Here is a 12557-nt window from a genome sequence, read left to right as displayed (position 1 = left end):
CAAGAAAGTAACATTTAAGATTTGGGAGGCTGTTAGTATGTACTCTGCCTGTTATCCCAGATAATGCATCTTGTCAATGAGGCTGTGTAGCATATCACAGAAGCACTGGTATGCAGGTAACCAAAGATGACCAGAGTAGTTTGTGTGGCTAAGAATGCATAATCACTCAAAATCTGGCATTGGTCAGTCCATAGGGAATTGCCTTTTCCCAGGTGTGCAGCAGACTCAGACTTAGCTGTAAAGTGGAGTGGGAGATTAAGTCCTGTACGTGGGGTGGCTGCCACCTCACAAAATATGAATTTACATTCTATTTTGGGCATGTTTTCATCTTTAAGTAAACTTCAGAAAAAAAATGAGTGGAGCTTCTGAAGGTCAGTAATGCCCAAGAGTAATGGTGCCTTCCTGAATGTGATGTGTGCAGTGCAGAGAACCTCCATGACAAACTGACCTTAATCAAGATATTTATTTGCAAAAGTCTTTTTTGTTCTGTATGTTTGGCAGTAAACCTTCATTTCCAAAGGTAAGGAAAGTCATTTCATATACTACTGGTGAGATTTATAGCACATTAGACATAACTAATCTGATGTAATGGTAGATTAAAAGTCATATTTACTGTTGCATTCACAGAGCTGTGACCGTATCAAACAGTCTGCCTCTGGTACAAAGCGGCGTGTGTTTGTTGTAGAAACAATGGGAGGCTACTGTGGCTACTTAACCACTATGGCTGCTATTGCTGTGGGTGCTGATGCTGCCTATGTTTTCGAAGATCCTTTTAGCATTCGTGATCTGAAGGTAAGAAACCATTTTGTAATTGACATGTTACTTAATGTAAAGTAAAGCTGTGTGATTCACCTATTAGCAGATATTTACATATTGTTGCAGACTACTTTGTAGTTTAGTAGGTATTACTTTAATAACTGTGATCAACATCATAATACAGCTTTTATTATTTTTATCTGAACCCACACACTGACACAAAAGCTTGTAAATTCTTTATTGTGTATAAAACAGTAAAGTACTTGGGATCAGGTGAGTAGAATGCTGGCTTGGGTGCAGCAACAAAAATCAAATTAATCTGACAGTTCAGGTACAATTAAACATATTTCCCTTGTCTTTGAAGATGTCAGGTTATCAGCTGTGAGAAATAGTCTTCTAAGTGAAAGTAATGTTTGCCTTTGTTTTATCAATTAATTAAAATAAATAGTAGTTTGAAAAGTAATCAGAAAACACATCCCAAGAAGAGAACTTCATCCTTAGGTGTATTTTCTTTTGTCTGGCTTCGCATTTTAGTAAGCTACGTGAATGGTGGTGTAATTGCTTTTTTATCAGCAATGCTGCATCATTTTTTCTTTCTTTCTAGAAAGAATTGCTTTCTTTGTATGCAGTGTTTCTGGGGTGCACTCTTAAACAAGTTCATTAAAGATGAATTTGGTGTGTGTGTGTGTGTGTGTGTGTGTGTGTGTGTGTGTGTGTGTGTGTGTGTGTGTGTGTGTGTTGGACACAATGTGTTGCTGTTTATTGTTGAACAAGTGCCTAACATGTACATAGCTGATTGCTTATTTGACATTACGTGCAATTTCACGTTTTAGAACGTCTTAGAGATTTAATGGATTTGTTAATAAGTCACATTAGTGCTTTTTTGTCAGTTCTGTGCATCATCTTGGTAAGAACTGAAATGTAATTGAGAACTAGTTCTTTAATTTCAGTCTCCCTGGTATCACTGGATTATGACTTGTTTGTTAACTAGTTTGTACTTACGACATTTGTGCAGGTGTGCCTGCATGTGATGCATTGTGTGACATGATCATGCCTGTGCAGCGGAGTTTATTAGTGTGTTGTGCATTTCCATGCTCATTTACTTCTCTGTAATAAAAAGTAAATTTGTACACAGTCTTGCAACTCCACTCATCCACACTAGGAAATTTTCACAAAACTATATTCCTATATATAGGAATGCTGAATTGTGACTGGGGGCACACATGGAATTGCAGAAGTAAAATCAGTGAACATATTTTTATGAGAGGTGGCAAAGCATTTCCTGGCCTCCTTACTGAATTGTAGCCTACTCTGAGGACGTATAATCAGAAAACCAAAAAAAACAAAGCTCGGGTTTTGAATATTTATCTTTACTGTTTTGTATGTTGGCCTATCCATATTCAGCCTTTTGAATTGTTCCCAAAGTATACATTTGTTCAGAATACAGCAATATTCTACCATGTTCCATACCAGTCTGTGTGCCTGTTACCGCAGGTCATATCATAGGTGTGCTGGCCTTGCTTGCATTAATTCTTGATACTACTGTAAAAGAATCAGATGAGGTATTGGGCTGGAGTTAACCCAGTGGAGACTTTGATTAGAGAGCAGAGTCATGAGCTTGCTGGGACTACTGTCCCTCACCTCTCCTTGATGGACATGCAATCAGCTCAGGCTGTATATTGACTTATTTTGATTTTGAGTCATACTACAAGAGTTGTCTTATTAGAACTACTGATAATTGTAGGATATGTGACCAATATGATATCAAAGCTGTATGTAGAAAGTACATTTAGCAGCTATTCTGCTTCTTGACTAAGGTTGTTGCTGTTTTTTCTAGCACCTACCAACATTTTTAAACTCAAATCAAATTAGGGGACTCCTGAAAAAAGTATTTAAAAACTTTGTGTGTTGTGTTGATTAACCGTCAGAAGAGCTGGACTTCTCTTGTGCTTTAGGGAACAGGGTATTGCTTACGTTGTTGAAATGTATGTGTTTTGTTGCAGGCCAATGTGGAGCATTTGACAGAAAAGATGAAGACAGAAATTCAGAGAGGCCTTGTCCTCAGGTATGTACCTTTTTGCTACAGCTGTTTTGTTCTGTCAGTGTCACGTAGTTGTCACTCTGTAGTGGGCACAGCAGAGCTTTGCTGATGTCAAGCAAGGGTCAAAGGAACTGTAACACTCTATACAGTACTCTCTGGAACTGGCCTTCATCAAACAGGATTTTGTACTTTACCATTAGTGTTCTATGTGCACAAAAACTGTCAGCTGATTGCTGCTACTTCTGTATTGTAGCCACCATTAAGCGTTTAATCACACAAGGGAGTACATAGTTCCCCATATTCAAAAAGGCAGTGAATGTCTGGAAGTGGACTATACTTAGAGCATCACTCTTATCAGCAGCTCATATTCTAGAGGAGATGACCATACTGGTGAATTCTCAGAGCTACTCCTCTAGTCCCTTTCCTCAAGCTATAGGATTGGAGACTATGTCTAGATCAGATCTTCTGGAAATGGGATACTCCTTAGAACACCCTTTTTGTCACTTGAGGTTTCCCCCTTCTATTCTCCATGGAGCAGTAGTACACTGGGGAGGTAGCAACAGCTATGTCCTTCATCCTCTTGGTACAAATATTTTATTCAAGCTTTCTTGCCATTCCTACATGTTTTGCTCTTCCCAGCAAAGTTCATGGAAGAAAGACCCAAATTCATTATTCTGACAACCAGATGAGTGAGCAGGGCATGGTTTAATGTGTTTTGTCCTTAGTTCAGGTTATCCCTGCAGTTGTATCCAAGGATGTCCTCTCTGGGTTGACAGATAACAGGGCCTGGCTAGTGTTACAGGCCCCCCTGATTCCAGTATTTATTCTGATGGTAGTCTTGGAGTTCTTTGAAGCAGCTAGAAAGCCCTCTACTTAGAAGGCCTGTGCTTCCATGTAGAAACAGCTCTCAGTCTGGATAAAGTGTACCTAGTGCTACCCAAGTGAGTGAGCTTACAGGTTATTCTGCCGTACCTTAGACACTTGATCAGTTTTGGCCTGTTTGGCAGTCATTGTCTATGTGGCAGTTGTATTTGCCCATCCTGACCTTGTAGGGGCAGTATTGTGATAAGGGAGTGCTTGCACCACTGTCGTCATCTGAAAAATCCCTTGATTGAGATCCAGATTTACAGTTGTCAGGTTTCCCTGTTTACAATTAAGGCCCACTAACTTAGTGATGTTGAAAAACACTGTTCATACAAACCCAAGCCTCACCTGCTCACTTAATTTCAAAGGTACATTCCCTCTTTTGCAGGGAAATGGATGCCCATTAAGAGTGAAATACACTTCATTCCAAAAATGGTTTCTAAAGTGAACATGTTATTTCATCCCTTTCACCGTTTGTTAAAAACTAATCTGAAAAATAGTTTTCAGTTAGTTATTGCTGTAGAAATGATCACCACTCAGCTAGCAGTTTGGTAGAATAATTTACTAATGACAGAATTTACATCAAAGTCAACCAGTTTTCTTCTCACATGTCCTATTCTTCTGTAATTTCACATAATATTATGCAGGCGTAAAGAAACAACTGAAGTGAAGTGAAGATGTATGTGTCTGGGGGACCCAGAAGAAAAAAATGAAGCAAAGGATGGTAGATATTTGAAGAAATTTATGAAAATATCCGGCATGGAAGATGTGAATTCTGATTTGTTTTATTCTAGGCATTGCTACATTCCTTGTAAATAACTTAATGCTAACCATATTTCTCAAACATATTTGTTACTGCATTCTCAAAATACTGTACTTTTGTCTTCTATGTAACCATATTGTATGTTTCTCTCTGTTTTTGTACTGCTAAGTATCTTATAACTTGAATTGTTAGGTTTTTCTTATTTTTTAATTACTTTCCTGGAGCTTTTCTCCTCGGGTCTCCACTGAAAAAGGGCTCTCTGGGGCCAGTTGGACTAACCCGGTTAACAAATGTAAAAATAAAATAAACAAACCGTATGAAAGTTCAACCTGACAAACAATGTATGCATATAACACAAAAGCTGGAACTAGACATTTAACAAAAAAGGTGTTTTACATAAAATGTGGGAGTAATAACTTTTTAATACAATAATTCTTTCTTTAATGTCTTTAAATGTAAATGGCCTCACAAATAAATACAAACAAGAAAGAGTAGTGAACTCTATTAAAAAATGTAGAGTGCAAATAGCTTTTTACAGGACTGAACATGTGAATTTGATAAAGAAAGGTTTTCAGGGTGGTTATTCAGCAGAACAAGTGGGACAAAGGAAAAGAGGAGTACTTATAGTAATTGCAAGAGGAGCTCCAATAGTAATAGTAGAAGATAAATAGATAATGGCAGATTTGTAGTACTAAGGGACTACTGGCAATGGAGGTGGATTACAGTGGCATGTGTTTGTATTCCACCTAAAACTGCTATAATGGAGCTTAAAACAATTCTGTGAGAAATAATCAGTTTTCAGCAAGGAATATTATTTGTAGATGGGGACTGGACTTTGATTTGCAGAAGTGAAGATGTGTCTGGGGGACCAGAAAAGAAAATGTAGCAAAGGATGGTAGATTTTTAAAGAAATTTATGAAAATATCTGGCATGGAAGATGCAAATTCAGTAATAGGAGTTCAGAGGAAATTGACTATTATTCCCCAAGATATAAAAACTGGGCTAGGCTAGACAGCATTTACATTTTATACAGCATTTACATTTTACAGGAACATATGCATTTAATTGAAGGTCTTGATACCCTCCCAATAAGTATTTCAGATCATGTGCCATTAGTAACTAAAATAAAAACACATAGTAGTGAAAGACAAAATGAGGCATTGTCGCTTTCTTACCTATCTGTTGAAAAGAGAGGAGTTTAAGGAATGTGTAGTGGAGATTATTCAGGAGCCGTTAGAGAGGATAGAAATTTCTTCTGAAAATATAGCTAAGGAGCAGGGTAAAATTACGGTGGAGTTTAAAAATAGGGTGGAAATAAAAGAAAGGGAGCTCTGGTTAAGAAGTAGCAAGAATTATTTAGAGGGACTAACAAATGTTAAAGCACTGCAGAATAGGGGGAGTCTCACAGAAGAAAAGGATCAACTGCAGAATGCTAGGCAGAAAATAAAGGATTACTTCGATAATATGCATGAGTTTAGAAAGATTGCTGTTAAACAGCTGTTTTTTTGATAATAACACTAGAGCACAAAAAAACTTTTAGCACAACTCAAGCAACAGAAAGTAGAAAGGGCTGTTGCCATACTTAGGGAGCCTGTAACAAAGAATGTAACAAGAGATCCTGTGGAGGTATTACAAATATTTTGGAAATTCTTTGAGAGTCTCTGTAAATCAGAGAAATATGAAAATCAAGAAAAGGTACAAATGGAAGTGTTTATGGAAGAATTAAATATGCCAAGATTAGAGGTAGATGAGGCTCAATTACTAATAGGAGATGAGATAAAAATGGTGATGTATAACCGATCTAGAGGAAAGTCCCCAGGAACAGATGGTATTCCTGTGGAAATTTGGAAGATAGAATAGAAAAAAACTGATATATCTGGAAGGTTTTGTTTAACAGTATCTTACGAGGAAAAGTACCACTGTCCTGGAAGAAATCAGTGCTAGCTGTAATACCTAAAGTGGGTAAAGATCCATCACATCCAGTTTCATATAGCCCCATTTCAATACTAAACCATGATTATACAGTGTTCATGTCTATAATGGCTAAAAGAATGGCAAAATTAACTCCAAAACTGATAGATATGGATGAGTGTGGTTTTGTGGAGGGGGGGGGCAAACATTTGACAACTTTAACTGAACAGTGATAATCTAGAGGGAAGCAGAATGTAAGAAAATGCCATTGTTGTTGGTGGATCTTGATGCAGAGAAAGCATTTGACAGAGTAAGGTGGGACGTTGAGCAGAACAGTGGAAGCATTTGCATTTTCTAAAAAATTATAAGGTTGATTAGGAGAATGCATGAGGGATCAGAGGCGAAAATTAAAGTGGGTGAGGTCTTCTCTTATAATCTCTGCTTGAGCAGAGGAACCAGGTAGGGTGTTCACTTTCCCCCTTATTGTTTGCATTATGTTTAGAACCATTGGCAAAGAAAATAAGCGACTCAGAAGTTCAAGGATATAATTGGTATGGTAGTCAGGAAAAGCTGGCTTTATTTGCAGATGATATTATTTTGTACCTGACAAAAACAGAAAGACATTCCAGTAGAACAGGGCGGATTGGAATTACCCAATTTGAAGGGGTATTTCAGAGCTGCACAGTTAAGACTCCTATATATAGCACAAGCAGAAAACTATAATTCAAAGTGGAAAGGATGATGTTGAAACACAGGGGAAGCTCAAACAACAAGAAGAGGCTGGGATTTTGGATGCAGGCCTTTAAGGAGAATAACAATAATCATTCAGAATTTATATTCATAGAGTAGCAGAAATTATTCTAAGAACAAAACCAACACTGGAATGGAGAAAGGAGATTATACCGGTAGGGATAACTGCAGTTAGGGATGCAGTCAGTAGGCAAGAGGGGGCTGGAATTTATTGGAGAAAACTGGCAAAGGAACTAATATATTGGGAGCAAATAACTAGAGAGGGAAAGATGATAGAATCGGAAGACACCAAGAATTTATTTGCACTGCAGGTTAGAGATTGCCTTCCCTATCAGGGATTGATATCAGAGTATAGACCAAGAGAGAGAAATGGGGGCATCCTAAATGAAAGACCAGCACTAGTAGAGTTTTTAATAGAATCTACAACAGAAGCTGCCATTAAAAAAGGAATAATTAGTAGAGCTTATAATATATTACATGATAACTATAAGAATCAATCAGAGGAGGTTAGAAAGGATTGGGAAGAGAGACTGCATAAGCAATTCACAAAGAAACAATGGAAGAATATATGTATGTCTCCCAAATATGCATCAAAATCTAGAACATTTAAGATTTTTGCCTGGAAATGTTTACATAAATATTTTTATACCCCAAGTAGACTCCAGAGAATTTTTCCTCAGGTAGATAGTAAGTGTTGGAGGTGTAAAGGGGAAGAAAGAGGTAATTGGGACATATTATCTGGGAGTGGGGGTGACTTGTTGGACTTTGATTCCCCTACAGGATGTACTGTCGGAGATGCTGGGTGGGCCGATTGGTCTGACGAGGGAGATGATTTTTCTGAGCTGTGATACACAATCGGAATTGCCTAGACATGGCAAGGCCTTGCTGTGTGTCTAATAATGGTGGCTTCCAAAAAAACAATTGCTAGAAAAAGGAAATCAAAATCTAAACGAAGTATACTAGGAGTTGTGAATATAGTAACAGAGATAAAACCACTGGAATTCAGATCTTTAGAAAAAGGTAGGCGCAAACTACATCTGAAAAAATGGGAGTTGTGAGAACAATACATACAAAGGAGGAATGACATCTAAAAGGCAGCAGGACTTAAATGAGTTTGTAATGTTTGAGTGAGAAAGATTGGGTAGATTATAAATGATGTATAATGTTTGCAACTGGGTGCGTGTCAGTATGGTTTGTGATGTAAAATGCTACCAACTAGGATTGTGTCGCTGTGGTTTGTTTTCATTTATATAAATGTATGATTGCCTGTGTAGTAAGTGATTTAATAAAGATGTTTCTTGTTTAAAAAAAAGGGCAGGAATTAAATAATTTATATAATATTGCTTAGGTTGTATGATATATAGCAGTATATGTGAAGTATAACATTTGTTATGTTAATATACTTTGATTACTTTTATTTGAATGTAAATTTGCCTGTGTCACAAGTAGTGATTCAGTAAAGGTGTTTGAAAAAAAAAAGAAACATTCTGCTGGCATATTGAAATCCGTTTACTAACCAGTAGAACTTGTTTTCAGGATACGAATGAACACATCTTTTAACCACAAGAAGAACATAGAAGTAAAAGAATAAATAGAAAAACAAATCAATAAAGTAAGAAAGCTGTTAGCCACAGTAAAAGTGTTTCTAGATATTAAATGTAAAACTGATTAACCTTAAGACTGACAGGAAACGTTGGGCAGTTAGGCAGCTGGCAGTTAAAGAAGATTAATTTTAATTTTCATCTTTTCCATTAGCTGTATGATGCATTATTATCTAACCCTTTCTTGTAAATGCTTATTGTAGCATCAACTGTTATATAGAGCAACTCTACTTTCCTCCATTGTTTGGGGTCTGCTTTAAGTTTTCTTGCTTTGCTTTATCAGTTAAGAATTTATTTTTCCATTTTGTATGATTTCGCATTCAGGAATGAAAAAAGCCATGAACACTACACAACCGAGTTCATAAACAACCTGTATTCGTCTGAGGGGAAAGGCATCTTTGACTGCAGAATGAATGTCCTGGGGCATCTGCAGCAGGTACAGTAGAATGTTAGAATTGTAGTGATTCTAGAGAGTGGGCAGGTGGTGTCATAAACAAGTAAAGGGCTCTTTGTAAACGCATGTCATGATATAGAAAGTCCAGGTTGGGGGCTTGGCATAATGATCAAGGGGTTTACCTCACACAAGATACAGGGCTGAATTCTCACCTTTGGTCACTCTGTGGTTATTAGCTTGTTGTGTAATAGTCTGCATACTTATTGCCTAGCATTTTGACTATGAACCAAGTCTGGCATTAAAAGACTGGGGAATATCATTTAAAATTTTCGTCATGTAAGGTGGTATCATTATCTGTAGAAATTATTTTTTTTTCCCTTGAAAAACACAGATATCCTTTTCAAAAACTTCAAGGAGTGTTTTGTGAAATAGAAGTAGGTAATATTTGTGATATGTTTGCTTAAGTCAAATTATTTAGAAAGAGTAGACATTCTGAGCTGCATTGTTTTAATGTGAAATGTGATGATGTGATCCTGCTTCTCTCATGTACCACAGGGGGGCTATGGAAGGATTAGGACTAGGCAGAGAATGTGACTTTCTGCAGTGTGTGCAATAAATGTACAGCCTTTTGGAGTGCTGAATCAGTGAATTTAATTTTCCTGAGCTCGTCCGGCAGACTGTGCCTGAATTTATTCTAGTTAGTTATTTACATATGTGTACCGGAATGATCCGACTGGGTAGAGCCACTTTTCAGAGGAGACTGGGGGAGAAAAGCTCCTCATGAATTTGAATATACACAAAACAGTAAACAAGATTTTACAGTACAATTTTCAGACAGTTAACTGTACAGCATAAATAAGCAAAACATGAATAAATACGCATGAGAAGCATACGTTAAGCAAAAATTTAATGACCGTGTGCATACACCTTATATAATTGAGTGAGATACATTATATATAACCTTATGATTGAGATAAATTATAGATAATACGTAGGAAAAGATAGGTAGGAGACCGGATGTAAAATAGCTAGAGGAGATAATGAATTAATTATAGGGAAAGTATACAATATCATCTGGGGTTAAAAGAAAAGATGGAGGAGTTAAATACAGGATTAAGTGAGAAGCAGGGGTGGATTGACAGTAAATCCAGCCACATTCCTTCATTACTCCTGTCTACACTCCAGTGCCAGTTCATTCATTCCTTTATTCATTTTCTGATTAAGATGGAGGAGTTAAATACAGGATTAAGTGAGAAGCAGGGGTGGATAGTGCTAATGAGTTGACAGTTCATTCATTTCTTTATTCATTTTCTGATTAATCTGTATCAGGCTTTGTGGAGCCAGAGCCTGCCCCTGCACTGAGTAGGTGTAAGGCAGAGAAAGTAATCCTGGACAGAGTGTCAGTCAGCCACAGGATCTTCATGCACACCTGTTATCACTTTACAGGAATGCTGGTTCATCTACAGCACTTGAGATGTAAGAGAAAACTGGATCATGGGATGAAAACCCATACAAATATAAAGAGGGTTATACAAACTGAGCATAGAAGGGGCTAGTGCTTTCGAGTTGTCATTTGTGTTGCAAAATTGAACTGCCTGGACTACTAACACAACAGACAAAAACAGAACAGTTTTTGACCCAGATGACTCGGGGGAGGGGTAGCACCCCTGAAGTTTGTAATGGGAATAATTCATATTACCTTAATTGATGTACTGTTTCATACAGATGATGGGGTTTTAAAATGCCTTTCCAAAGGCATTGGTAGAGCATTGGTGATCAGAGACTGTGTAGTGATATTTGGGAGAGGTGGAAAAATGACTGAAATGGGGATAGGTAGCTCTGCGCAGACTAGTTACAAAAATTACCGAGATTTTTTACACTTTAGCTTTCTGTTAGTCTATTCCTGTTCCTCTGAACATGAGCCAGCTGATGGTTCTAAGTAGCTGTAAACATAAATCCATTTATTTATGATGTTGTAAGCCTGGATGTGTAATGTCTTTTCTTGTAGTGGTCCGTATCTCTTTCTCACTCTTTGGACTGCATGTCATATGAGGGAAGAAAGAGATATAGAGATTCAGTTTGCTTTGTTGGGGGTGTAGCTAACAATTTACAAATTATACACAGTGGAGAAGAGTCATTATTATTTATTTATTGATTGACATTTGTTTACTTTGAAAGCGTGACTGGGCAGAGGTGCCCTTTTTCAGTGGAGGCCTGGGGGGAAAGCTCCTAGGTAACACATTTAATGCAGTCAAGATTTACAATAAGAAATATTATAATGCAGTTTCGGTGACTACATTAGCTCATCTAACACCCTCACCCTCTCAGCTGTTGAGTGAAGAGCAAACAAAAGGACTTCAGCTCTTAACTGTAGCAAGCCAGTTGGTACATTTCTACCAACCAGCTTCTTACAGCTAGATCCATGGCCCCTCATCTCTTCAGCTGAAGAGTGCAAGAAAAAAATATATTGACTTGCTACAGTTTAACAGAAATCTAATGCTGAAGCGCTTTCCTGTCAGTACAGAGATGCAGACTGCAGGACTGCACTTCTCAATCACACCCCCTAATACTTTTTATGTGGGGCAGTTGACTCCTTCCCCCACCCTTGAAGTACTTCTGCAGTGAAGCCATACAGCACTTCCACCTAAAGATGTAGGCAATGCAGTACTAAGTAGTACAGAGAAAATATATTTGTCATCCCTGCAGTGAACTCTTGATTTGTGGTTGCATTTAAATTAACTCGTAGGCCACATTACAGACTGGCTTTTGGTTACAGTGCTGTCTTGCAAAAAGGCTCTGTACAACAATTGGCAGACTTGTGTTAAAGTGCAGCACTGTGTTTATTGGTTTGCATTTTGTTTTATTGGGGTAAAAGAAGTGTTCACATATTGACCAACTGTATGCTCAGCCTGGGTTACATGCAGTGCATACAGTATGAAACGAGAATGACAGTCAGCAAATCAGCTACACAGTGTTTAAATCAACAAACAGTTCAAACAATAGTGACCTGTCATTTACTGTAACAAAGAGGAACAAAGTGAAGTGAATGTATGGATTTGAGTGAGACTACAGTTGTGGCTGCAGCAAGAAGGCACATCATTCTCTCTATCTATATATATTAAAAAAAAAAATGTATGTATATATATATATATATATATATATATATATACATATATATATATATATATATATATATATATACACACACACGCACACACATATATCTGGCCCTGTCAGGTGATCGAGTTTACAAAAACTTGAACTCTATATGGTCGAGACCATATGATCGAGCTTTTGAATGGAGATCGCGGTACAGAGAGGATCTGGAAATGTACTCTTTTCCTCACTGTAGTGCGATCTCGGCGTTGGTATATATAATTTGCAGGTGGTGTGGGGGGCAGGGGTGCCTGCCCCCTGCAAAAACATAAAAAAGGTTGATTTTTGTATTTCTTTTTGTTTTTGATGTTTGAGTTTTCA

The 12557-nt window shown here is 37.5% G+C and overlaps 1 protein-coding gene across 2 annotated transcripts in view; it reads left to right on the top strand.

Moving 5' to 3' along the window:
* Positions 1–12557, top strand: part of PFKL (phosphofructokinase, liver type) — a 905205-nt gene that overhangs the window by 831101 nt on the left and 61547 nt on the right. For both annotated transcript variants that reach the window (XM_044060589.1, XM_044060587.1), the window contains exons 17-19: positions 628–792; positions 2760–2821; positions 9011–9122. In XM_044060589.1, coding sequence (XP_043916524.1) covers positions 628–792; positions 2760–2821; positions 9011–9122 — 339 coding nt within the window. The remainder of the gene's footprint in view (positions 1–627; positions 793–2759; positions 2822–9010; positions 9123–12557) is intronic.

The sequence above is a fragment of the Protopterus annectens genome, chromosome 2.part0 (genome assembly GCF_019279795.1).
Source record: "Protopterus annectens isolate FY-2018-M chromosome 2.part0, PAN1.0, whole genome shotgun sequence".
NCBI classification, from domain to species: domain Eukaryota; kingdom Metazoa; phylum Chordata; order Ceratodontiformes; family Protopteridae; genus Protopterus; species Protopterus annectens.
The sequence above is the reverse complement of the archived record's forward strand: the minus strand, read 5'-3'. Positions and strand labels throughout refer to the sequence as shown.